Genomic DNA, 27,507 nt, shown 5'->3' with positions numbered 1-27,507 from the left:
TAACGAAAGAATAAAAAAAGGACAACATCGGAATACAAATGGAAAAAATTTATGTTTTGCCAAGTGCAGGACTAGAAACAACTGAAAAGCAGCTTCCAGGATGAAGGACGAGGAGCCTTTTGCAAACTGTATGCCTGCACGGGACATCATTGATCGGTCATACGAGCTTTAAGCTCTCATCCAGAAGGTTAATAACTGTTGATCACAAGTCCAACACGTGATCCAAGATCATAGGGAATCACACACACACACACACGACTCGTGGCGCAGTGGTAAAGTTCCTGGCTGCTACTGCGGCGGTCAGGGTTCGAATCCCGCCCAGGGCTGAAATAATTTCAGTATCGGTGAGCTGCGGGTTGTTACTCCAACTCTCACGGGCGGGGAGTTGGGTGTGTGTGTGCGCGTGTAAGGTCACAGCATTATCCATAGATCGGTCATACGAGCTTTGAGCTCTCATCCGGAAGGTTAATAACTGTCGATCACAAGTCCAACACGTGATCCAAGATCATGGGGAATCACACATACACACACGACTCGTGGCGCAGTGGTAAAGTTCCTGGCCGCTAGTACGGCGGTCCGTGTTCGAATCCCGCCCAGGGCTAAAAAAAATTCAGTATTCTTGCGCTGCGGGTTGTTACTCCAACTCGCGTGGGCAGGGAGTGTGTGAGCGTGTAAGGGTGTGTGTGAGCGTGTAAGATCACAATATTACCCATAAATCGGTCATACGAGCTCTAAACTCTCATCCGGGAGGTTATAACTATCACAACTCCAACACGTGATCCAAAACCAAAGTGAATCACATACACACGAGTCCAACACGTGATCCAAGATCATGGTGAATCACACACACACACACACACACACACACACACACACACACACACACACACACACACATCTATGCAGTGCTAGTTAATTGTGTTAACTCGAAATTAGCAAAAATGAATGAAAACGACTCGAAAGCCAGTTGCGAATCAGAGCCATCTGGAGGCAATCCACTGAACCGCGATGTAAACAATAAACAAAGCACCACGTGTTACGACAATGATTTCTTAGGGTTTGGTAAGTACGAAAGAAAGAACTTAAGTAGATTATTAGAGATAGAGAGAGAGATGAGCAAAAATAGGACTCGGTGGGAAAATGAAATCATGGACTTAAGAAAAGAGGTCATTGGTTTAATTGATTGTTTATCTAAGACTAACCATGAAATTTCTGACCTGAAAAAAGCTAACTTGGATCTTACAAACGAAATTAAAGAAATGAAAAGAGACATAAATGAACTGAAGAATGATAATGAAAAGAAGAAAACTAATGATAATAATAGCGAAAATCTAAAGCAGGAAGTGAACAACAAATTCCAAGAATTGACACAAAAGATCGAAGAAAACTTAGGTGGGGACAGTATCCAGGAAATTAAGAAGTGGAAAGAAAATATTGAAAATAAAGAAATTGCTTTCAAAGAAATAGTCAAGCAGCAAATGCAAGATAATGCAAAAGACACAATCATTCAAGTGATTAACGAAAAAGCAAATTGGGTCAGGGACACAGTAGATAGGAAGAAATGTATTGTGGTTTATGGGCTTAAAGAAAAACAAGGATTGGCGAGGTACATGAGAGAAAAAGAAGAAAAAGAGACAGCAGTAGAAATCCTTAATGAAATTCAGGGGGGAGATAGTGATTCAGGCACAGACTTAGAAGAGACTTACAGAATTGGTCGCTATACTAAGGATAGGAATCGACCTCTAAAGATAAAACTAAGGTCACAAGTGGTAGTAGAAGACATATTTGAAAAAGTAGGTAACTTGGCAAAGAGTGAAAAATACAATAAGATATGGATAAAAAGAGAAATGAGTACTGAGGAATTAGAAAAAGAAAGGGCGCTAAGAGAAGAAGCAAAGGAAAAAAACTTGAAAAGATCAGAGACAGAATGCAAAGAATTCCAGTGGAGAGTAATAGACTTGAGATTAAGACAATGGCGCTTCAAAACGAACAAAACAAGGGAAGAAGAAACCAGGGAGAAGGAAGAAAATTAAAAGTGGCCTATACCAACATTGACGGACTAATTTCGGGACTGAACGAACTCAATGATTATCTGTTAGAAGCAAAACCAGACATAATGGGAATTGTAGAGACTAAACTAAGAGGTGAAATACCATCCACTGTTATCGGACAAGGTTTATACAACTACTGGATAAAAAACAGGGACAAGAAACAGGGAGGGGGAATCATGTTCTTGGCCAAGAAAGACCTAAAGGTGACAAAAATTGCAGAGGGCAAAGGTAATGCTGAATTGATCATGATAAAAGTCGAAGGCAAGAATATGAAAAGTAGAAAGTTTGTGGTGACTTATGTGCCTCCAAAAACAAGCGCTTGGAAAGAAATTGAACATAAAAAAATGCTAGATGACACAAGAAAATCACTCAATGAGATATTAATGGGTAAGGGTAATCTGGTAGTTATGGGGGACTTCAATTGCAAAGAAATTTGTTGGGACAGCATGACAGTGCAAGGAGGAGATGACTCGTGGGGCAATGTACTGCTAGATATGACCATGGAGTACACAATGACCCAATGGGTCCATGAAAACACAAGGTACAGAAATAATGAAGAGCCATCGAAACTAGATCTAATATTTACAACAGAGCCTGAAATAGTGCATAAAGTCCAGTATGAGACACCAATTGGAAAGAGTGACCATGTACTCATCGAAACTATACTAAAGGAAGAAATAGACATAGAGAGGAACGAAAAGCATAGGAAAGGAAGACTGAGGTACAACAAAACAGACTTTACAAAACTAAAGACATTCTTCCGGAATGCAAACTGGGAAATATTTTACAGGGAAGAAACAGCAGTGGAAGAGAAATGGAATATATTGATGGAAAACTACAATGAAGGGGTAAACAGGCATGTACCAAGACAAAAGCGAGAGAGAGAGTACATTAAATGTTGGTTCAACAAAAGATGCAGTGAGGCAAAAGACAGAAGGGACAAAACTTGGAAAAAGTGGAGAAAAGACAAAAAACAAAGCAAATGGCAAATTTATGTTAACTATAGAAATGAGTATGTTAATGTGAGAAGAGAGGAGAAAAGGAACCATGAGAAGGATATTATAGACAAATGCAAAGAGCAACCCAAACTATTCTATCGGTATGTGAATGGTAAACTTAAAAACAAACAGGAATTGGTGAAACTATGCCAAGGAAACATAGAATACACAGAAGATTTAGAGATGGCCGAAGTCATGAACAATCACTTTAAATCTGTTTTCACCAGAGAGAAAATACCGAATTGTGACATAGACAAAAACAAGAAATCTCCCCTCATGAATGAGTTTACAGCATCACTAAAGGAAATATCAGAACATTTATCAAGGCTGGATGTCAGAAAATCACATGGCCCGGACGGTATTGCAAATTGGATTCTAAAGGAGTGCAAAGAAGAACTAACAGACAAAATACACATCTTAATAAACAGCTCACTCAAAGAAGGAAAGATACCCGAGGACTGGAAAAACGCTAACATTGTACCAATACACAAAGGAGGAAACAAAGAAGAACCCACCAACTATAGGCCAGTATCACTAACAAGCACCATTGCCAAAATTTGTGAGAAAATAATCAAGAATAGATGGGTAAAACATCTGGAAGACAATGACATATTAAACCCAAGACAATTCGGATTCAGACAAGGAAGATCATGCTCCACAAACTTAATATGCTTTTACTCAAGACTAATAGACATAGTGCAAGAAAGAAATGGATGGGCTGATTGTGCATTCCTAGACTTGCAAAAAGCCTTTGACAAAGTACCACACAGAAAACTACTAAAAAAACTGGAACACATAGGAGGAATACAGGGAAACCTACTAAAATGGATAGAGGACTTTCTGACTGGTAGAAAGATGAGAGTAGTGCTCAGAGAAAAATATTCAGACTGGAAAGAGGTGATCAGTGGAGTACCGCAAGGATCTGTGCTGGCACCAATAATGTTTGCTATCTATATGAATGACATGGATGAGGACGTGAACTGCTACATGAGCTTCTTTGCCGATGACGCCAAACTGCTAAGGAAAATAGAAACTGATGAGGACTGTGAAGCACTGCAAGAAGACCTAAATAGGGTATGGAACTGGAGTCAGAAATGGGAAGTGGACTTTAATACGAAGAAGTGTAGCATAATGGAGTTTGGAAAAAGCAAAAACAGAATATCAGGAAAATATACAATTGGAACCAAAGAAGTAAAGAAAGTAGGATCCGAAAAAGATTTGGGAGTAATTATCACGAACGACTTGTCCTATGATATACAGATTAACAAAATTGTCGGGGAGACTTACAACTTGCTAAGATCAATAAAAGTGGCGTTTACATACTTGGACGAAGACATGATGAAAAAAATATTGGTTACATTGATAAGGCCTAGATTAGAGTATGCAGCGACATTGTGGTCCCCCAGTACCAAAAAGAATATAAAGAAAATAGAAAGAATCCAAAGAGCAGCTACAAAAATGGCACCTGCACTTGCAAACCTATCATACGAAGAGAGATTGGCTAAACTGGAGTTACCGACACTGGAGCAAAGAAGAGAGAGAGGTGACCTATTGACCATCTACAGAATCATGAAAGGCACAGAGGTACTCGATAGTGAGAATTTACTTAACTGGGACAAAAGAAACACAAGAGGACATGGAAAGAAAATAAAAAAACATAGCTATAGAAGAGAACTGAAGAAAAACAGTTTTCCTCATAGAGCTTTGGACACTTGGAACAAACTGGACAATGAAATAGTATGCGCAAAAACCATTCATGAGTTTAAAAACAAACTAGACACTGCAAGATACAAAGGCGGGACAACACGAGCATAGCTCCCCTTCCCGCAAAATACAACTAGGTAAATACAACTAGGTAAATACACACACACACACATTTACACATCCGGTGGCGGATTGGTAAGGCACTGGCCTCACAAGCCGGAGAACCAGGTTCGATTTCCCGGCCGGGCGGAGACAAGTTGGGTTTGTCTCCTTTCACGTGTAGCCCCTGTTCACCTAGCAGCGAGTAGGTACGGGACGTTAGTCAAGGAGTTGTGACCTTGCATTCCCGGTGTGTGGAGTGTGAGTGGTCTCAGACCTACCCAGAGATCTGCTAATAATGAGCTCTGAGCTCACTGCCGTAGGGTGGTGTCTGGCTGTCTCGAAAAGAGGCTGCAGCAGATCCGAGGTGAATACACACACACACACCAAAGAAAAATTAAAGTTTTCCCTTCAAACTCCAGTTTTCTAAGACACCTACACGCACTCGTTCCCATAGATCTAAACGTACACATAAACACATGATCCAAGGTTTATTATGAAAACCTCTTTTGAGCTGCGGGTTCGAATCCCGCCAAGGGCTGAAACAATTTCAGTATCGCTGCGCTGTGACTTATGGCTGAACCAATTAAAGTGACTTATGGCTGGAAAAATCACAGTGACTTATGGCTGGACCAATCACAGTGACTTATGGCTGGACCAATCACAGTGACTTATGGCTGGACCAATCACAGTGACTTATGGCTGGACCAATCGCAGTGACTTATGGCTGGAACAATCACAGTGACTCATGGCTGGACCAATCACAGTGACTTATGGCTGGACCAATCACAGTGACTTATGGCTGGGCCAATCACAGTGACTTATGGCTGGGCCAATCACAGTGCCTTATGGCTGGACCAATCACAGTGACTTATAGCTGGACCAATCACAGTGCCTTATGGCTAGACCAATCACAGTGCCTTAGGGTTGGACCAATCACACTGACTGATGGCTGGACCAATCAGCCATAAGTGAATGTAATTGGTCCAGCCATAGGTCACTCTGATTGGTCCAGCCATAAGTCACTGTCATTGGTCCCGCCATAAGTCACTGTGATTGGTCCAGTCATAAGTCACTGTGATTGCTCCAGCCATAAAACACTGTGATTGCTCCAGCAATAAGTCACTGTGATTAGACAGGTCATAAAGCCAAAAGACACTGTGATTGGTCCAACCATAAGGCACTATGATTGGTCCAGCCATAAGTCACTGTGATTGGTCCAGCCAAAAGTCACTGTGATTGGTCGAGCCATAAAGCCCTGTGATTGGTCGAGCCATAAGGCCGTGTGATTGGTCGAGCCATAAGGCACTGTGATTGGTCGAGACATAGGTCACCGTAATTGGTCGAGCCATACGGCGCTGTGATTGGTCGAACCACAAGGCCCTCTGATTAGTCGAACTACAAGGACCTCTGATTGGTCGAGGCATAAGGCTCTGTGATTGGTCGAGCCATACAGCCCTGTGATATGTCGAGCAATAAGGCCCTGTGATTGGTCGAGCCATAATGCATTGTGATTGGTCGAGCCATAAGGCCCTGTGATTGGTCGAACCATAAGGCCCTGTGATTGGTCGAGCCATAAAGCACTGTGATTGGTCGAGCCATAAGGCCCTGTGATTGGTCGAGCCATAAGGCCCTGTGATTGGTCGAGCCATATGGCCCTGTGATTGGTCAAGCCATAAGGCCCTGTGATTGGTCGAGCCATAAGGCCCTGTGATTGGTCGACACAAAGTACTATCGTTGGTCGAGCCATAAGGCCCTGTGATTGATCGAGCCATAAGGCCCTGTGATTGGTCGAGTCATAAGGCCCTCTGATTGGTCGAGCGATAAAGCGCTGTGATTGGTCGAGCCATAAGGCCCTGTTGGTCGAGCCACAAGGCCCTGTGATTGGTCGAGCCATAAGGCCCTGTGAGTGGTCGAGCCATGAAGCACTGTGATTGGTCGAGCCATGAAGCACTGTGATTGGTCGAGCCATAAGTCACTGTGACTGGTCGAGCCATAAGGCCCTGTGATTGGTCGAGCCATAAGGCACTGTGATTGGTCAAGCCATAAGGACCTGTGATTGGTCGAGCCATAAGGACCTGTGATTGGTCGAGACATAAGGCCCTGTGATTGGTCGAGCCATAAGGCCCTGTGATTGGTCGAGCCATAAGGCTCTGTGATTGCTCGAACCACAAGACCCTGTGATTGGTCTAGCCATAAGGCCCTGTGATTGGTCGAGCCACAAGGCCCTGTGATTGGTCGAGCCATAAGGCACCGTGATTGGTCGAGCCATAGGTCACCGTGATTGGTCGAGCCATAAGGCCCTGTGATTGGTCGAGCCATAAAGCCGTGTGATTGGTCGAGCCATAAGGCCCTGTGATTGGTCAAGCATAAGGCCCTGTGATTGGTCGAGCCATAAGGCCCTGTGATTGGTCGACACATAAAGTACTATCGTTGGTCGAGCCATACGGCCCTGTGATTGATCGAGCCATAAGGCCCTGAGATTGGTCGAGTCATAAGGCCCTCTGATTGGTCGAGCGATAAAGCGCTGTGATTGGTCTAGCCATAAGGCCCTGTTGGTCGAGCCATAAGGCCCTGTTGGTCGAGCCATAAGGCCCTGTGATTGGTCGAGCCATGAAGCACTGTGATTAGTCGAGCCATGAAGCACTGTGATTGGTCGAGCCATAAGTCACTGTGACTGGTCGAGCCATAAGGCCCTGTGATTGGTCGAGCCATAAGGCACTGTGATTGGTCAAGCCATAAGGACCTGTGATTGGTCGAGCCATAAGGACCTGTGATTGGTCGAGACACAAGGCCCTGTGATTGGTCGAGCCATAAGGCCCTGTGATTGGTCGAGCCATAAGGCTCTGTGATTGCTCGAACCACAAGACCCTGTGATTGGTCTAGCCATAAGGCACTGTGATTGGTCGACCCACAAGGCCCTGTGATTGGTCGAGCCATAAGGCACCGTGATTGGTCGAGCCATAGGTCACCGTGATTGGTCCAGCCATAAGGCCCTGTGATTGGTCGAGCCATAAGGCCCTGTGATTAGTCGAGCCATAAGGCCCTGTGATTGGTCGAGCCATAAGGCCCTGTGATTGGTCGAGCCATAAGGCCCTGTGATTGGTCGAGCCAAAAGGCCCTGTGATTGGTCGAGCCATAGGGCTCTGTGATTGGTCGAGCCATAAGGCCCTGTGATTGGTCGGGCCATAAGGTACTGTGATTGGTCGAGCCATAAGGCCCTGTGATTGGTCGAGCCATAAGGCACTGTGATTGGTCGAGCCATAAGGCCCTGTGATTGGTCGAGCCATAAGGCCCTGTGATTGCTCGAGCCATAAGGCCCTGTGATTGGTCGAGCGATAAGGTACTGTGATTGGTCGAGCCATGAGATTCTGTGATTGGTCGAGCCATAAAGCCCTGTGATTGGTCAAGCCATAGGGCCCTGTGATTGGTCGAGCCATAAGGCCCTGTGATTGGTCGAGCCATAAGGCCCTGTCATTGGTCGAGCCATGGGGGCCTGTCATTGGTCGAGCCATGAGGCCCTGTGATGGGTCGAGCCATAAGGCCCTGTGATTGGTCGAGCCATAAGGACCTGTGATTGGTCGAGTCATAAGGCCCTGTGATTGGTCGAGCCATAAGGCCCTGTGATTGGTCGAGCCATAAGACCCTGTGATTGGTCGAGCCATAAGGCCTTGTGATTGGTCGATCCATAAGGCCCTGTGATTGGTCGAGCCATAAGTCACCGTGATTGGTCGAGCCATAAGGCACTGTAATTGATCGAGCCATAAGGCCCTGTGATTGGTCGAGCCATAAGGCCCTGTGATTGGTCGAGCCATAGGTCTCTGTAATTGGTCAAGCCATATGACCTTGTGATTGGTCGAGCCATGAGGTCCTGTGATTGGTCGAGCCATGAGGCCCTGTGATTGGTCGAGCCATGAGATCCAGTGATTGGTCGAGCCATAAGGCCCTGTGATTGGTCATGCCATGAGGCCTTGTGATTGGTCGAGCCATAAGGCCCTGTGATTGGTCGAGCCATAAGGCCCTGTGATTGGTCGGGCCTTAAGGCCCTGTCATTGGTCGAGAAATAATGCCCTGTGATTGGTCAAGCCGTGAGGCCCTGTGATTGGTCGAGCCATGAGGCCCTGTGATTGGTCGAGCCATGAGGCCCTGTGATTGGTCGAGCCATAAGGCCCTGTGATTGGTCGAGCCATTAGGCCCTGTGATTGGTCGAGCCATAAGGCCCTGTGATTGGTCGAGCCATAAGGCCCTTTGATTGGTCGAACCATAAGTCACCGTGATTGGTCGAGCCATAAGGCACTGTGATTGGTCGAGCCATAAGGCCCTGTGATTGGTCGAGCCATAAGTCACCGTGATTGGTCGAGCCATAAGGCCCTGTGATTGGTCGAGCCATAAGGCCCTGTGATTGGTCGAGCCATAAGGCCCTGTGATTGGTCGAGCCATAAGGCCCTGTGATTGGTCGAGCCATAAGGCCCTGTGATTGGTCGAGCCATAAGTCACCGTGATTGGTCGAGCCATAAGGCCCTGTGATTGGTCGAGCCATAATGCCCTGTGTTCGGTCGAGCAATAAGTCACCGTGATTGGTCGAGCCATAACACACCGTGATTGGTCGAGGCATAAGGCACTGTGATTGGTCGAGCCATGAGGCCCTGTGATTGGTCGAGCCATAAGGCCCTGTGATTGGTCGAGCCATAAGGCCCTGTGATTGGTCGAGCCATAAGGCCCTGTGATTGGTCGAGCCATAAGCCCCTGTGATTGGTCGAGCCATAAAGCCCTGTGATTGGTCGAGCCATAAGGCCCTGTGATTGGTCGAGCCATAAGGCCCTGTGATTGGTCGAGCCATAAGGCTCTGTGATTGGTCGAGCCATGAGGCCCTGTGATTGGTCGAGCCATGAGATCCTGTGATTGGTCGAGCCATAAGGCCCTGTGATTGGTCATGCCATGAGGCCTTGTGATTGGTCGAGCCATAAGGCCCTGTGATTGGTCGAGCCATAATGCCCTGTGATTGGTCGAGCCATAAGGCCCTGTGATTGGTCGAGCCATAAGGCCCTGTGATTGGTCGAGCCATAAGGCTCTGTGATTGGTCGAGCCATTAGGCCCTTGATTGGTCGAGCCATAAAGCCCTGTGATTGGTCGAGCCATAAGGCCCTTTGATTGGTCGAGCCATAAGTCACCGTGATTGGTCGAGCCATAAGGCCCTGTGATTGGTCGAGCCATAAGGCCCTGTGATTGGTCGAGCCATAAGTCACCGTGATTGGTCGAGCCAGAACGCCCTGTGATTGGTCAAGCCACAAGGCCCTGTGATTGGTCGACACATAAGGCCCTGTGATTGGTCGAGCCATAAGGCCATGTGATTGGTCTAGCCATAAGGCCATGTGATTGGTTGATCCATAAGGCCCTGTGACTGATCGAGCCATAGGGTACTGTGATTAGTCCAGCCATAAGGCCCTGTGATTGGTCGAGCCATAAAGCCCTGTGATTGGTCGAGCCATAAGGCCCTGTGATTGGTCGAGCCATAAGGCCCTGTGATTGGTCGAGCCATAAGGCTCTGTGATTGGTCGAGCCATAAGGCCCTGTGATTGGTCGAGCCATAAGGTCCTGTGATAGGTCGAGCCATAAGGCCCTGTGATTGGTCGAGCCATAAGGCCCTGTGATTGGTCGAGCCATAAGGCCCTGTGATTGGTCGAGCAATAAGGCTCTGTGATTGGTCGAGCAATAAGGCCCTGTGATTGGTCCAGCCATAAAGCCCTGTGATTGGTCGAGCCATAATACACTGTGATTGGTCGAGCCATAATGCCCTGTGATTGGTCGAGCCATAAGGACCTGCGATTGGTCGACCCATAAGGCCCTTGGATTGGTCGAGCCATAAGGCCCTGTGATTGGTCGAGCCATAATGCATTGTGATTGGTCGAGCCATAAGGACCTGTGATTGGTCGAGACATAAGGCCTTGTGATTGGTCGAGCCATAATGCCCTGTGATTGGTCGAGCCATAAGGCCCTGTGATTGGTCGAGCCATAAGGCCCTGTGATTGGTCGAGCCATAAGGCCCTGTGATTGGTCGAGCCATAAGGCCCTGTGATTGGTCGAGCCATAAGACCCTGTGATTGGTCGAGCCATAAGGCCCTGTGATTGGTCGAGCCATAAGGCACTGTGATTGGTCGAGCCATTAGGCCCTGTGATTGGTCGAGTCATAAGGCCCTGTGATTGGTCGAGCCATAAGGCCCTGTGATTGGTCGAGCCATAAGGCCCTGTGATTGGTCGAGCCATAAGGCCCTGTGATTGGTCGAGCCATAAGGCCCTGTGATTGGTCGAGCCATAAGGCCCTGTGAGTGGTCGAGCCATTAGCCCCTGTGATTGGTCGAGCCATAAAGCCCTGTGATTGGTCGAGCCAGGCCCTGTGATTGGTCGAGCCATAAGGCCCTGTGATTGGTCGAGCCATAAGGCCCTGTGATTGGTCTAGCCATAAGGCCATGTGATTGGTTGAGCCATAAGGCCCTGTGACTGATCGAGCCATAGGGTACTGTGATTAGTCCAGCCATAAGGCCCTGTGATTGGTCGAGCCATTAGGCCCTGTGATTGGTCGAGCCATAAGGCCCTGTGATTGGTCGAGCCATAAGGCACTGTGATTGGTCGAGCCATAAGGCCCTGTGATTGGTCGAGCCATAAGGCACTGTGATTGGTCGAGCCATAAGGCCCTGTCATTGGTCGAGAAATAATGCCCTGTGATTGGTCAAGCCATGAGGCCCTGTGATTGGTCGAGCCATGAGGCCCTGTGATTGGTCGAGCCATGAGGCCCTGTGATTGGTCGAGACATAAGGCCCTGTGATTGGTCGAGCCATTAGGCCCTGTGATTGGTCGAGCCATAAGGCCCTGTGATTGGTCGAGCCATAAGGCCCTTTGATTGGTCAAACCATAAGTCACCGTGATTGGTCGAGCCATAAGGCACTGTGATTGGTCGAGCCATAAGGCCCTGTGATTGGTCGAGCCATAAGTCACCGTGATTGGTCGAGCCATAAGGCCCTGTGATTGGTCGAGCCATAAGGCCCTGTGATTGGTCGAGCCATAAGGCCCTGTGATTGGTCGAGCCATAAAGCCCTGTGATTGGTCGAGCCATAAGGCCCTTTGATTGGTCGAGCCATAAGTCACCGTGATTGGTCGAGCCATAAGGCACTGTGATTGGTCGAGCCATAAGGCCCTGTGATTGGTCGAGCCATAAGTCACCGTGATTGGTCGAGCCAGAAGACCCTGTGATCGGTCGAGCCATAAGGCCCTGTGATTGGTCGATCCATAAGGCCCTGTGATTGGTCGAAACATAAGGCCCTGTGATTGGTCGAGCCATATGGCCCTGTGATTAGTCGAGCCATAAGCCCCTGTGATTGGTCGAGCCATAAAGCCCTGTGATTGGTCGAGCCATAAGGCCCTGTGATTGGTCGAGCCATAAGGCCCTGTGATTGGTCGAGTCATAAGGCCGTGCGATTGGTCGAGCCATAAGGCCCTGTGATTGGTCGAGCCATGAGATTCTGTGATTGGTCGAGCCATAAGGCCCTGTGATTGGTCATGCCATGAGGCCTTGTGATTGGTCGAGCCATAAGGCCCTGTGATTGGTCGAGCCATAATGCCCTGTGATTGGTCGAGCCATAAGGCCCTGTGATTGGTCGAGCCATAAGGCCCTGTGATTGGTCGAGCCATAAGGCTCTGTGATTGGTCGAGCCATTAGGCCCTGTGATTGGTCGAGCCATAAAGCCCTGTGATTGGTCGAGCCATAAGGCCCTTTGATTGGTCGAACTATAAGTCACCGTGATTGGTCGAGCCATAAGGCCCTGTGATTGGTCGAGCCATAAGGCCCTGTGATTGGTCGAGCCATAAGTCACCGTGATTGGTCGAGCCAGAACGCCCTGGGATTGGTCAAGCCACAAGGCCCTGTGATTGGGCGAGCCATAAGGCACTGTGATTGGGCGAGCCATAAGGCCCTGTGATTGGGCAAGCCATAAGGCCCTGTGATTGGTCGAGCAATAAGGCACTGTGATTGGTCGAGCCATATGGTCCTGTGATTGGTCGAGCCATAAGGCGCTGTGATTGGTCGAGCCATAACGCCCTGAGATTGGTAGAGCCAAAAGGCCCTGTTTTTGTTCGAGCCATTAGCCCCTGTGATTGGTCGAGCCATAAAGCCCTGTGATTGGTCGAGCCAGGCCCTGTGATTGGTCGAGCCATAAGGCCCTGTGATTGGTCGAGCCATAAGGCCCTGTGATTGGTCTAGCCATAAGGCCATGTGATTGGTTGAGCCATAAGGCCCTGTGACTGATCGAGCCATAGGGTACTGTGATTAGTCCAGCCATAAGGCCCTGTGATTGGTCGAGCCATTAGGCCCTGTGATTGGTCGAGCCATAAGGCCCTGTGATTGGGCGAGCCATAAGGCACTGTGATTGGGCGAGCCATAAGGCCCTGTGATTGGGCAAGCCATAAGGCCCTGTGATTGGTCGAGCAATAAGGCACTGTGATTGGTCGAGCCATAAGGCCCTGTGATTGGTCGAGCCAGAAGGCCCTGTAATTGTTCGATATATAAGGCCCTGTGATTGGTCGAGCCATAAGGCCCTGTGATTAGTCGAGCCATAAGGCCCTGTGATAGGTCGAGCGATAAGGCACTGTGATTGGTCGAGCCATAAGGCCCTGTGATTGGTCGAGTTATAAGGCCCTGTGATTTGTCCAGCCATAAGTCCCTTTGATTGGTCGAGCCATAAGGCACTGTGATTGGTCGAGCCATAAGGCCCTGTGATTGGTCGAACCACAAGGCTGTGTGATTGGTCGAGCCATATAGCCCTGTGATTGGTCGAGCCATAAGGCCCTGTGATTGGTCGAGCCATAAGGCAATGTGATTGGTCGAGCTATATGGCCCTGTGATTGGTCGAGCCATAAGGCCCTGTGATTGGTCGAGCCATAAGGCCCTGTGATTGGTCAAGCCATAAGGCCCTGTGATTGGTCGAGCAATAAGGCCCTTTGATTAGTCGAGCCATAAGGTCACGTGATTGGTCGAGCCATAAGGCCCTGTGGTTGGTCGAGCCATAAGGCCCTGTGATTGGTTGAGCCATAAGGCCCTGTGATTGGTTGAGCCATAAGGCCCTGTGATTGGTGTAGCCATAAGGCCCTGTGATTGGTCGAGCCATAAAGCCCTGTGATTGGTCGAACCATAAGGCCCTGTGATTGGTGGAGCCAAAAGGCCCTGTGATTGGTCGAACCATAAGGCCCTTTGATTAGTCGAGCCATAAGGTCACGTGATTGGTCGAGCCATAAGGCCCTGTGGTTGGTCGAGCCATAAGGCCCTGTGATTGGTCGAGCCATAAGGCCCTGTGATTGGTTGAGCCATAGGGCCCTGTGATTGGTCGAGCCATAATGTACTGTGATTGGTCGAGCCATAAGGCCCTGTGATTGGTCGAGCCATAATGCATTGTGATTGGTCGAGCCATAAGGACCTGTGATTGGTCGAGACATAAGGCCTTGTGATTGGTCGAGCCATAATGCCCTGTGATTGGTCGAGCCATAAGGCCCTGTGATTGGTCGAGCCATAAGGCCCTGTGATTGGTCGAGCCATAAGGCCCTGTGATTGGTCGAGCCATAATGCATTGTGATTGGTCGAGCCATAAGGCCCTGTGATTGGTCGAGCCATAAGGCCCTGTGATTGGTCGAGCCATAAGGCCCTGTGATTGGTCGAGCCATAAGGCCCTGTGATTGGTCGAGCCATAAGGCCCTGTGATTGGTCGAGCCATAAGGCCCTGTGATTGGTCGAGCCATAAGGCCCTGTGAGTGGTCGAGCCATAAGCCCATGTGATTGGTCGAGCCATAAAGCCCTGTGATTGGTCGAGCCAGGCCCTGTGATTGGTCGAGCCATAAGGCCCAGTGATTGGTCGAGCCATAAGGCCCTGTGATTGGTCTAGCCATAAGGCCATGTGATTGGTTAAGCCATAAGGCCCTGTGACTGATCGAGCCATAGTGTACTGTGATTAGTCCAGCCATAAGACCCTGTGATTGGTCGAGCCATTAGGCCCTGTGATTGGTCGAGCCATAAGGCCCTGTGATTGGGCGAGCCATAAGGCACTGTGATTGGGCGAGCCATAAGGCCCTGTGATTGGTCAAGCCATAAGGCCCTGTGATTGGTCGAGCCATAAGGCACTGTGATTGGTCGAGCCATAAGGCCCTGTGATTGGTCGAGCCAGAAGGCCCTGTAATTGTTCGATCTATAAGGCCCTGTGATTGGTCGAGCCATAAGGCCCTGTGATTGGTCGAGCCATAAGGCCCTGTGATAGGTCGAGCGATAAAGCACTGTGATTGGTCGAGCCATAAGGCCCTGTGATTGGTCGAGTTATAAGGCCCTGTGATTTGTCCAGCCATAAGTCCCTTTGATTGGTCGAGCCATAAGGCACTGTGATTGGTCGAGCCATAAGGCCCTGTGATTGGTCGAACCACAAGGCTGTGTGATTGGTCGAGCCATATAGCCGTGTGATTGGTCGAGCCATAAGGCCCTGTGATTGGTGGAGCCATAAGGCAATGTGATTGGTCGAGCTATATGGCCCTGTGATTGGTCGAGCCATAAGGCCCTGTGATTGGTCAAGCCATAAGGCCCTGTGATTGGTCGAGCAATAAGGCCCTTTGATTAGTCGAGCCATAAGGTCATGTGCTTGGTCGAGCCATAAGGCCCTGTGGTTGGTCGAGCCATAAGGCCCTGTGATTGGTCGAGCCATAAGGCCCTGTGATTGGTTGAGCCATAGGGCCCTGTGATTGGTCGAGCCATAATGTACTGTGATTGGTCGAGCCATAAGGCCCTGTGATTGGTCGAGCCATAAGGCCTTGTGATTGGTCGAGCCATAAGGCTCTGTGATTGGTCGAGCCATAATGCATTGTGATTGGTCGAGCCATAAGGCCCTGTGATTGGTCGACCCATAAGGCCCTGTGATTGGTCGAGTCATAAGGCCCTGTGATTGGTCGAGCCATAAGGTCCTGTGATTGGTCGACCATAAGGCCCTGTGATTGGTCGAGCCATAGGGCCCTGTGATTGGTCGAGCCATAAGGCTCTGTGATTGGTTGAGTCAAAAGGCCCTGTGATTGGTCGAGCCATAAGGCCCTGTGATTGGTCGAGCCATAAGGCCCTGTGATTGGTCGAGACATAAGGCAATGTGATTGGTCGAGCCATAACGCCCTGTGATTAGTCCAGCCATAAGGCCCTGTGATTGGTCGAGCCATAAGGCCCTGTGATTGGTCGAGCCATAAAGCCCTGTGATTGGTCGAGCCATAATGTCATGTGATTGGCCGAGCCATAAGGCCCTGTGATTGGTCGAGCCATAAGGCAATGTGATTGGTCCATCAGTAAGGCCCTGTGATTGGTCGAGCCATAAGGCCATGTGATTGGTCGAGCCATAAGGCCCTGTGATTGGTCGAGCCATAAGGCCCTGTGATTGGTCGAGCCATAAGGCCCTGTGATTGGTCGAGCCATAAGGCCCTGTGATTGGTCGAGCCATAAGGCCCTGTGATTGGTCGAGCCATAAGGCACTGTGATTGGTCGAGACATAAGTTACTGTGATTGGTCGAGCCATAAGGCCCTGTGATTGGTCGCGTCATAAGGCCCTGTGATTGGTCGAGCCATAGGGCTCTGTGATTGGTCGAGCCATAAGGTACTGTGATTGTTCCAGCCATGAGGCCCTGTGATTGGTCGAGCCATAAAGCCCTATGATTGGTCGAGCCATAAGGCCCTGTGATTGGTCGAGCCATAAGGCCCTGTGATTGGTCCAGCCATAAGGCCCTGTGATTGGTCGAGCCATAAGGCAATGTGATTGGTCGAACCATAAAGCCCTGTGATTGTTCGAGCCATAAGCCCTCGTGATTGGACCAACCATAAGGCCCTGTGATTGGTCGAGCCATAAGGCAATATGATTGGTCCAGGCATGAGACTCTGTGATTGGTCGAGCCATAAGGCCCTGTGATTGGTCGAGTCATAAGGCCCTGTGATTGGTCGAGCCATAATGCATTGTAATTGGTTTAGCCATAAGGCTCTGTGATTGGTCGAGCCATAAGGCCCTATGATTGGTCCAGCCATAAGTCCCTGTGATTGGTCGAGCCATAAGGCCCTGTGATTGGTCGAGCCATAAGGCCCTGTGATTGGTCGAGCCATAAGGGCCTGTGATTGGTCGAGCCATAAGGCCCTGTTATTGGTCGAGCCATAAGGCCTTGTGATTGGTCGAGCCATAAGGCCCTGTGATTGGTCGAGCCATAAGGCCATGTGATTGGTCGAGCCATAAGGCCCCGTGATTGGTCGAGCTGTAATGTAATGTGATTGGGCGAACCATAAGACAATGTGATTGGGCGAGCAATAAGGTACTGTGATTGGTCCAGCCACAAGGCCGTATGATAAGTCGAACCATAAGACAATGTGATTGGTCGAACCATAAGGCCCTGTGATTGGTCGAGTCGTAAGACCCTGTGATTGGTCGGGCCATAAGGCCCTGTGATTGGTAGAGCTATAAGGCCCTGTGACTGGTCGAGCCATAAGGCACTGTGATTGGCCGAGCTATAAGCCCCTGTGATAGGTCGAGCCTTAAGGCAATGTGATTGGTCCAGCCAATTTAAAGCAATCCCTGATCGACTGTCTTACTCTAGCTTTTCCTTCTTCCATTACCCCCCCCCCCCCCGCTGTGACTACTTGTTGAGACTGTTCCGTTTATTTCCATGTGTGACAAGATTAGTATAATAGTAGGTACACTGTTTTGGCTACGGGAGTAGTGTAATGTCAAACATTTGTATTTTGAAACTTCCCTTGTATAGTGATATTTTGTATAATGTATTGTATATTGATTTTTTTGTGTAATAATATTTGCACTGATTTTTTTTTCATTCACTTCCTTAGAACTCAATTCGAATCACCACATCAGCATAGGCAATCAACTTGAAGCTTAGCGATTTATTTTTCATTCCTAACTATTACTTCACACTCTTCACCAACCGACTGCAGTGTTTGGGAGAATCCCTTTGTTATACTTGTCGAACATTGTGAATTATTGTAGTTCATTATCAATATATCTTATGATCAATGCATGAGGGATGATTCATACTATACCAACACGTTAACGGAACGTGACCTACACATTACTGTGTTGTAACCCTCCGTAAACAGCTTAGCGCATCCACACTATCCGTCCGGTATCTTGTAGTACTATGAGAGTATAGTCTTAGCCATGTTCCTAGAAGGATCTTGCTTAGGGAACAATGTAACAAAAACACATTTCAATTATTGCTTATCTTGATCCCATAGAGTTGTGGAATCTTGGTATTGAGGTATAGGATATCTAATGGTGTGCTGAAGTACAACCCAGAAAATGCAGATTAAATTGTTCTTGCGTCATGCATTCGACACAACTTTACCAAAGCTGCCAATGTTGTTTCTTCAAACAAGAATCAACAAGACACACCTGATAAACGTGCTGTGTTTTCTCAGCACCCTCTTGCAGTCAGGGAAGCTTTCAGAAGGTTCTTGCTTGATATTCATGAAGGTGTTTCACGAAACTTAAAAACTATTAGTTTGGTTTGAACTGTGAAAAACTGGGCTCAGCGTCTATTATTCAGTGTAATAATTTACTTTGGTACAATATATATATACATATATATATATATATATATATATATATATATATATATATATTCTTTGCTGTGCAGCCTATTATACGAGTACATGCGCTATAACTATAATACAGTTTCAACAACACTCATTTCCACATTTTCAGTTTGTGTATAGATACTGTATATTTATATGTTCATGATGTTAACAGGACATCAACGTGGAGAATGTATATATTTCTACTTTACAAAATTAAACAATGCCTTACTAGAATCAAATATACAGTAATGTCATTTACCTGTTTGTTGTAATTCTTTGCTTATATATATCCAAATGCTGTCCTTCTTTGCGTCGTTGCTGTAGTGCCTATAGGACATATTACAAAGACACTTATGGTGATGAACCAGATTAATTAAACTTTTCCTCACACATCTTGGTCGGGAGCGAGATGTCAATTGACGACTCAGCCGTTGGTCACGGTAAGTATCGGTGCCGGTCCCGTGTTCCCACTCTCGAACATGTACAGGTGACCGACAACTGTCGGTTTCGGTCTGGTACGTATTACATGTCGGTCACGATACGTATAGTGCGAATTAGCCTTTATTGTTTGTTGGTTTGATTTTATTGTTTAGGATTATGTCTATTTTGGTAGGTTTCTGCTTTTTGCCACTACTAATTATGATGTATAATACACGCATACACAGTGTAACCTTCCTATGAACCACCTTGTTACACCGCAACTCTTACGTTTTCTTAATTTCCGTTTTCTGTTTTCTTAATTGTATTTCATCAAGAATACTTCAACTCTAGGTGATATGTATTCGCCTCATTATTAGGAACTATCATATAATCTGTTTGATAATGAAACATCTTTGGTAGGATATTAGTGGATCAATTTTGTCTATCTCATACAAGGTTTCTTATACTGATATACGTGTGTTAAGTATCATGTTTATTAGAGTCTATTGGAAAGACGCAGTGCGGGGTGATCTAATAGAGGTGTTCAAGTGGAGGCTTTAACAAAGGTGATGCAAACAAGGTCATCATATTAAAACAACAGGGCAGGACTCGCAGTAATGGTTATAAACTGGACAAATTTAGATTTAAAAAGGAAATAGGCAAGAATTGGTTTACTAATAGGGTGGTCGACGAATGGAATAAACTTAGTAACCGTGTAGTAAGCGCTGAAACTATCAGTTGTTTTAAGAAACGATTAGACAACTTTATGGATGGGGATGACAGGTGGTGATGGATACGGAGCTGCCTAGTGTAGGCCTTGTGGTCTCTTACAGTCTCCTTCATTCTTATGTTCTTATTAAATAAATAAATTCTAAGAGCTGACAACCCTTGGAAAGTAGCCATATGGGTTGTGGCTTGAGGGGAAGTTTCTCTTAGAAGAGGAAATTTTCTTATATATGGAAACGTCGAGACCCCCTAAAATGTGAGTACATGAGTGTTTCTTGTTAATATTGTTCTGGTGTGTTAATATGTAAATAATTATGAAGACTATTTGAATTGAGATTTTTGTTCTTGTGATGTGCTTTACAGTTGCTGAGTGGAGTCGTCAAGTTTTCGACAAGTTATAAAACTCTTGATGGCCAGTATCTTGATTCAATACCTTAATTGAAAAATAAAGCCACTCCATAGAAAATGGAGCTCGCCACTAAACAGTCTGAACTTAAATATGGATAGACTCCAAAATGAGACAACAGCTCGTTAGTATGATGTGACAATGACAGTTCGTCGCGAAGTATTAAATATTCTTAAGGACTTCGATGAAGTATAGGACACATTCTTGCAGGAAAGTGCTTGTGGCTGGGGCTCGTCTTGGAGTCAAATCTAAGTCAAAGCCTAGGGACATATCTGATCGAGAAGAGGCAAATCTCGTAGGTGGCTAGCAATGGGGCCCTACACAAGATTGTGACATGCCAGAAAAGTACCATTTCCATGAAGAAAAGTCTTATTACACCCGAAGCACACTTAAGCGCCTGAATTCCCAATCACAATCGCAAATAGTCACCTGTAGGTGGTTGTATGTTGATGGTGCAGATGTTGTACTCCTTGTAGAACTTATCAGTGTTCTTGTACTAGCACTCGAATCATTGGATGAGAAGGCGAGACCAGGGGAATTTAAGGTATGAAGGCCAAAGCCCTTTTTTTTTCATCTTATTTATTTATTTTTTGTATATTTGTTTGAGGGGACTGAACGGTAAGTCGCTGTCCGTCTAAAGAATGTGGTGAAATCTATATGTTTGGGTGTTTAGATTGGAAGTCAGTATACTGCTGGAAATGGCTTATGGAGTTATGGATATTCTCGACCGGACCACCTGTCCCCAAGTCCTTTGTGGTTTTTGTTTTGTCATATGGATTTGAGACATGGACTCTTACTGAAAACGCGTCTGAATCCCTAAAGCACAAAGACTCTCGAGGTGGCCATAGGGGATCAGAAGAGAGATGATATTTCAAACCAAGAACTCACTGGTACCGACATAAGAGAAGTCATATTACTGAGAGAAATGACCACTGAGAGAAATGACCACTTAAAGTGAACGAGTCCCAGGGGGTAATCTACGTAATTCATATTTGCTGGAGATGGTGAAGATAGCTCAGGACTGCTCCTGAATCCTTATCAGGGAATAATCCTCGGGACTGGAGGAGAAAGGTGAGTGCGGTTATGTGCTGGCACATGGGTCCATGACTTTTCGTCGCCGTCTTTTCGTCGCCGGACTTTTCGTCGCCGACGTTTCGTCGCCGGACATTTCGTCGCCGCGACTTTTCGTCGCCGGACGTTTCGTCGCCGCGACATTTCGTCCCCGCGACTTTTCGTCGCCGGTCTTTTCGTCGCCGGACTTTTCGTCGCCCCAAGCATAAATTGTATGCAAAGATTGACAATATTTGAAATATAAAATAATTGAAATATAAAATTGGAAATATATGATTTAATGCCAAATTCAATATACTTCTTCTGATTGATCTTGATGTGATTATTGGTAGTAGCGTCTGTCCAGCCTTACTAAAGAACTTTACATTTCAATACATATGGACTATTTACTAATAACTTACTAATTTTATAATAAATGATTTTACCCTTACACTTTAATGAATAGCTTCATAATTATGATTTCGTGTCAAATTATTACTGTATGATATGCCAATAATAAATTATCATATATACTGACGTGTCAAATATATATTTAGATAATGATGTATTAAATTATTTATTGTAGTTTAAATAAAATTGTATTTCATCTACGTAAGTTAGGGCTCAGGTATTTGCAAGTCGGACTGGTTAAGGCAAGAATGAATGGTTTATACGGCACTGAGATGTATAGCTATTTGCCACACTCATATTATTGCATTGGGAGTAGGAATATAAGTACAAGTATGACATTAAATCATATATTTCCAATTGTCAATCTTTGCATACAATTTATGCTTGGGGCGACGAAAAGTCCGGCGACGAAAAGACCGGCGACGAAAAGTCGCGGGGACGAAATGTCGCGGCGACGAAACGTCCGGCGACGAAACGTCCGGCGACGAAAAGTCGGCGACGAAAAGTCCGGCGACGAAAAGACGGCGACGAAAAGTCGTGCACCCTGGCACATACAGTATGTGCTACCACTGATTGATTCAGGATGAAGTTCGGTTAGGAGTTGTCTTGAACCTCTGACTGCAAAGGGAGGAGTCTTTCAGTCGAATGAAATGACCAGCTGGCAATTAGGGTAAGATGAAGGTCACACTTGAAACAGATTGATTTAGATAGGTTCTAACTTTCTGATTGCTGTGGGAACTTACCTTAATCAGAATAGAATCTTGTGGCGGGAGCGCTATATAGCTGAATAAAACAGTCACACGATAGCCATGGTAAAAGGTGACGTACCCATCGATTGTTTTAAAATATGATTTCATAAATCAACCTTCTAAAGTATTTGAGGAACCATATATAATATGACCATAGTCCCAGTATATAAGTCCAACAGGGGAGATGAAGAAAAATACGAGTATATATCTTTTTTACTTCCGGCATAAAGGATAAAGAAAGACCATCATGCTAAGGACAAAGACTTTTATTGTTCTATGTTGCATAGCGGACAACAATGGCACTGGCGACAATCTTACAACTTGTCTGCAAGACATCAGCATATCATCCTGAGCTATACAAGTATGTATGGCAGGGGGCATATCAGTATTTCATTCAAGATTAGAATGCTTGTGATATTGACACCAAAGAATAATCAAGATGACCTTGAAATAAGAGCGCAAATTAAGATATACACTGTTTAGTAAAATCATTCAGGAAAATGTAATATAATGTGCCATTCAAATAAATCATCGAAAGTCCCATATTTGGAAATGTATTAATCTAGGACAAATTCCCATAGGAATATATCACTAGTTGATATCCCCCAAGAAATCTTTCTACCCAGGAATGCATCATAATCAAGTTCCTCTGTACGCTTATCGACAGCAGGCTTTCACAGATATATTAATGAATATGTTATTGATTATTTTTATACTTGGGAGTATGCAGCAGTCAAATATAATAGTGAGAATACTCACAAGCATAATATTTGGTGGAATCATGTACGAAAACAGTCAATTGGCTCATTATATGGCAACATGATATAGAGGATTATGAATCAGGGATTTCATATCCCGAGACATGGCAACACAGAACAGACACAGACCATACGGTCTAAAAGCATAATTACCAACTGAAAGTTTGAGACATTCAGAACTACAGCTTTAGAGAAGCCCACCACATAAGCCATAATTTTTAGGATGAATCCTTTGGACAAGAGCATCAAGAGCAATCTATCAATGACATCGATTTATTAAAGTTCTGCTACATCCAGATGACGCCGGAAGTAGAGATAATGAAAACAAATTTAGATGAACACATTTACATGATAAATCGCAGACATGTCACTGTAGCTGGATTTTTCAGTGGTTAATACCTAATTTCCTTAAAATTTATGTATTTACAAATAATTTACATGAAGATAAAAAGCTATATAAAGGAATCAGGACATAAATTACATTTATGATACAGACATATGTTCACTGAATATATACAAAATATATAATGATTTACACAAGCGACTAATTGTTGGAAATCCCCGTATTTGTGAAAGGTAGGGGAATATGATTATAACAAATCTCTGACACTGCTGTTCCAAAAATGCCGAGTTTTGGTCTGTGAGTGTAGTAAATGTTTAAAGTAAATTTCGATGATGGATGGTTTCCTTGGCACATTTCTATTAAGTAAGGAAAAATGAAATTATTGAAGGAATCTCTCTTTCTTTATGTCAATTTATAAGTTTTCTTTTAGGAACTACAGTATGATATTATATGGGGAACCCCAGTTGAAATCGGTTCGATGTGACTGTAAGACAGACAGGTAGCTCTTTTGACTAAATAATAGTGATATGAATATAGATTTATTGAATTTTGGTAATGAACAGTTACATTAAGGGTAGACGTTATGCAATGCCATCTTTAGAAAATTAAGGCTAAGAATAAAATTGCGAGATTTGAAACGATGTGTATAAGAATAACGAAAACGAAAACAACATTTTTTACTTCTTTGTTGGTTATCTCTAAAGTATTCTATGGCGACTATCCATCGGGCGAGAAATATGTAAAATGAAATTCAGTAGACAAATTTTGCCATATCCATTAGTCCAGATTTCTTTGTATCACCACTGAGGGCCTGCAAAAGCGTGGATCACTGCGCGAATTATTGTTGATAATAATTCGCCGTCGCTATTTTTTCAAAGACCCCGAATCTGTAAGATTCCTTGACTTGGTCATCAGCTTTCCGACAGACCCGTAAGAATCACTAATATGCTATCTTAATACACTTCTTTTATTTATTTATTTATTTTGGCTATAGGGTATATACGAATTTGGCAACAAAAGTCTGCTTTAATTACTGTTATTAAGCTAAAGCCTCATTGTTTTCAAAACAGAAATATATGTAAAGCTTTGCTTTCATTCGTGTTTCGTTCATATCCTCTTCAGTTACTTTCTTTGCAAACTCACGAGATATATGACACAGTTCAATTCATGTCCATATATGGCAAAGTCTCCAACTTTCTAGTGTCCCTCTGTTGTGGGGAGGGACGCTGTCTCTTGATATCAGAGGCACTTCTTTCTTTCTTTCTCTCTCTCTCTCTCTCTCTCCTTGTCACGGTGGCCCTCGAACTAACTTTTCCGTATCACTCAAAAAAGAATCCACGAACACTCATCACCATCGTAGCTTTGATCATGCTGAATGAACGCATACATTGGCACACAGGCGCGCACTCGAACGCACTTCAGAAATTTATCGCGCAGAAGCGACATCTACGGAACATTAAAAAAATCTTTTGATAGTGAACTTTTAGGAGTATACTAGGTGATGGGGAAGGAGCCAAACCGCCATCTTGTAGAGCAGTTTCGGGTACCAGTGGATGTGTGGCATCCCACTACCCTCCACCTCATTGCCAGTGATTTCAGCGGACTGGGACGTCGACATGTCTGCTCCCGAAGAGCTGGCAATTGAGAACTTTGGTATTCGGAGAGCCCGCAGCAGTTCCAGTGCCGCCTGTTTTAGGTTGTTGTAGATCCTGACAGGGAGGAAAGCCCAGTGGGCGATGACCTGGGAGTCAATGATGGCGTAGCAAGACGCCACCACGCCATCAACGACCACTGTACCCTCGGTTGTTAGTGGCGCGAAGACGCCGTCCCGAAACGCAGACTTCACATCTGTCACCTCTTGCAGGGACAACTCGCCGGTGGGTCCTGTGACGAGGAGATAATCTCCTATCTGGACCCGACCTGCTAGTATAGCCCCGCCGTTAGCTAGAGCCTCACTGACAGTGGGACTGGAGGAAGACGCTGACTGCCTGGGCATCATCAGCACTAGGTGGGATGGCGTCAACGTCAGCTCCGAGCCTCCTGAAGTGACCAGGGTCAGGAAGTGGCGGTGAATGTGTTGATCTCGATGAAGAAACATGATGACTGGGCTAAAGGCCAGGGTACCGTCTGACCGTAGTACTTGAACCAAGTCTCCCTCCTTCAGACTCGAGATTTCGACTTGACCCGTCGGTGTTGTCACTTGGCCCTGCCCGGGAAAGCAGCCTCCCATCCTGCTGGCCTCCGAAGATTCTGGGGAGTAAAGATGAAGGGAACCATATAATAAATACAGCTTAAATGGAAGCAAAATAGAACCCTCATATTCTCTTTCGTACATTGAAAACATTTATCGTGGCCGTGTTTAACACATTATTCAGTTAAATAACAAGCCTTGTTACTCTCCTTTAAGTTTCACTTGATCTTTCTTCCAATGCATTACTGTGTACACAATATAATCCTTAAAACCCCTCCCACCCCCCTCCAAAAATAGTCACAATAAAAATTTGTAACGATTGGATGGCTTCCACATTTAATCACAGATAAACTGCTAAAACCGTGCTGTCATCCTCTCCATAATGTAGATAACAAGAAATTTGAATTGTCTTCGGCGGTTTGACCCTGGAGACTTATTCTTTGAGCAGATTTAATGGTTTACCATTTCCTGGTCAGTAGAGCTAACGAAAACGGTCATTTCCACATTCTCTTAGATATTACTGTGCAAATACATATTGAAATTAAAGTTCGTCGATATACCTATATCAAGTGAAGAAAACGCCAATGTGCAGCTGCTACGAACGGACTAATTAGATATACTTTTTTCAAAGGCGCATACGAAATTTTTTGCAATCTTGTAAGAAGCCACGCGACCCATTGAGGTTGTGCAGCGTGGCATACTTCAGCAATGCTGATAGATTGATGCTGTATTGCTCACGCATCTGTTCTTGCAACCGGTAGCCATCTGTAATGAAGACACTTCAGATAGTAATGACTCGTAGTCAGTTAAGATGCCTCTTTTGTTTGTCTCACCGTGCACAGTAGTGTGTAGGTCATGTCGACCGTGCTGCCTGTGCGTGCGTAGATCATTCTTTCTGACCTTGGTGTTCGTAAATAAAAAATAAAAGAGAATTTTGTCAGCGACGCGGGGGAGTTCACGTCATTCATAGGCGCAGAAAGCGTGGATGCATCTGGCACCTGACCATAAAGGACTTAAAAATGTCTTTTTTTTTTTTTTTTTTAGTATAAAAAAAATGAAGCAGCTCGAAGGGATTTCTCCCCGTCTTCTCCTTTTCTGCATGGGGGGACGGAGAGGGGGGTCGCCGAATTTATGAAGCGGCCTTGCTGTGGATGTGCTGTGTCTTGCGACACTGCTTCTGACCCAGGGCAGTGGACAGGATGCAGGGATGACCCGTCATCCAGAAGGTGCCAAAATAAGAGGGAGGGAGGAGGGTGGAGGGGAGTGTAACATAAAGAAATGGAATGGGTGGGAGTGGTTTCTATGCATTTTTCTTTTTGGCTACCCCCCGAACGTCGTTCATGAACGAGAAGCACTGTGTATCTGCGTGTGTGACTCCAGACTGACCACTTAGGTGGGCTGATTGTAGGTTTGCCAATCAGAAGGTACACGTAGCAAAACCCAACCAATCAAGGTTAACACATGATGAGTAGACTGCGTACAGACTGTAGTATGTCTCTTTAACTTGACTTCTTGTTCCTTTACCCCTTTCTCTTGCGCTTCTTGGCGTCAAAGACTCCACCCTAATTTTGTAACACTGCTCCTACTTAATTTGTTACTGATTCCACCCCGCTTTATCAACGGCTGATGTCTTTGAATACCCTCATAAGCATTAAGGTAAATCTTTTTTCCCTGTGATGGAGCGACCAGAGCTTAAACTTGTTTGAAATACACAATAGAATGATAGATAGTCAGTGGTATAATTTACTCGAGACTAAGATGTTCCTGAGCTTGACCATCGTACCTGAGCGTTGTTGATGCCACCAGTGTCTAACGTCATGCTCTCATCCTTCCATTGACTTCAATTGGTTTTCATAATCCTTTATTTTGTTTCGTGCATCTCCACCATTCCTTATTCACAGTACGGGGTACTGACTTTATGAAGATTAAACAGTCAATATTTCAAGAATTTTTGTGACATCCCTTAGG

The 27,507-nt window shown here is 45.6% G+C and overlaps 1 protein-coding gene across 1 annotated transcript in view; it reads right to left on the bottom strand.

Moving 5' to 3' along the window:
• Positions 1 to 22,501: 22,501 nt before the first annotated feature.
• LOC143032728 (sonic hedgehog protein-like) overlaps positions 22,502 to 27,507 on the bottom strand; it is a 265,653-nt gene continuing 260,647 nt past the window's right edge. The window contains exon 4 of the mRNA XM_076197667.1: positions 22,502 to 25,598. Within this exon, the coding sequence (XP_076053782.1) occupies positions 24,832 to 25,598 (767 nt within the window). The 3' untranslated portion in view covers positions 22,502 to 24,831. The remainder of the gene's footprint in view (positions 25,599 to 27,507) is intronic.

Source organism: Oratosquilla oratoria, chromosome 1 (genome assembly GCF_046742065.1).
Source record: "Oratosquilla oratoria isolate Oo_2021 chromosome 1, ASM4674206v1, whole genome shotgun sequence".
Taxonomy (NCBI): Eukaryota; Metazoa; Arthropoda; class Malacostraca; order Stomatopoda; family Squillidae; genus Oratosquilla; species Oratosquilla oratoria.
The sequence above is the reverse complement of the archived record's forward strand: the minus strand, read 5'-3'. Positions and strand labels throughout refer to the sequence as shown.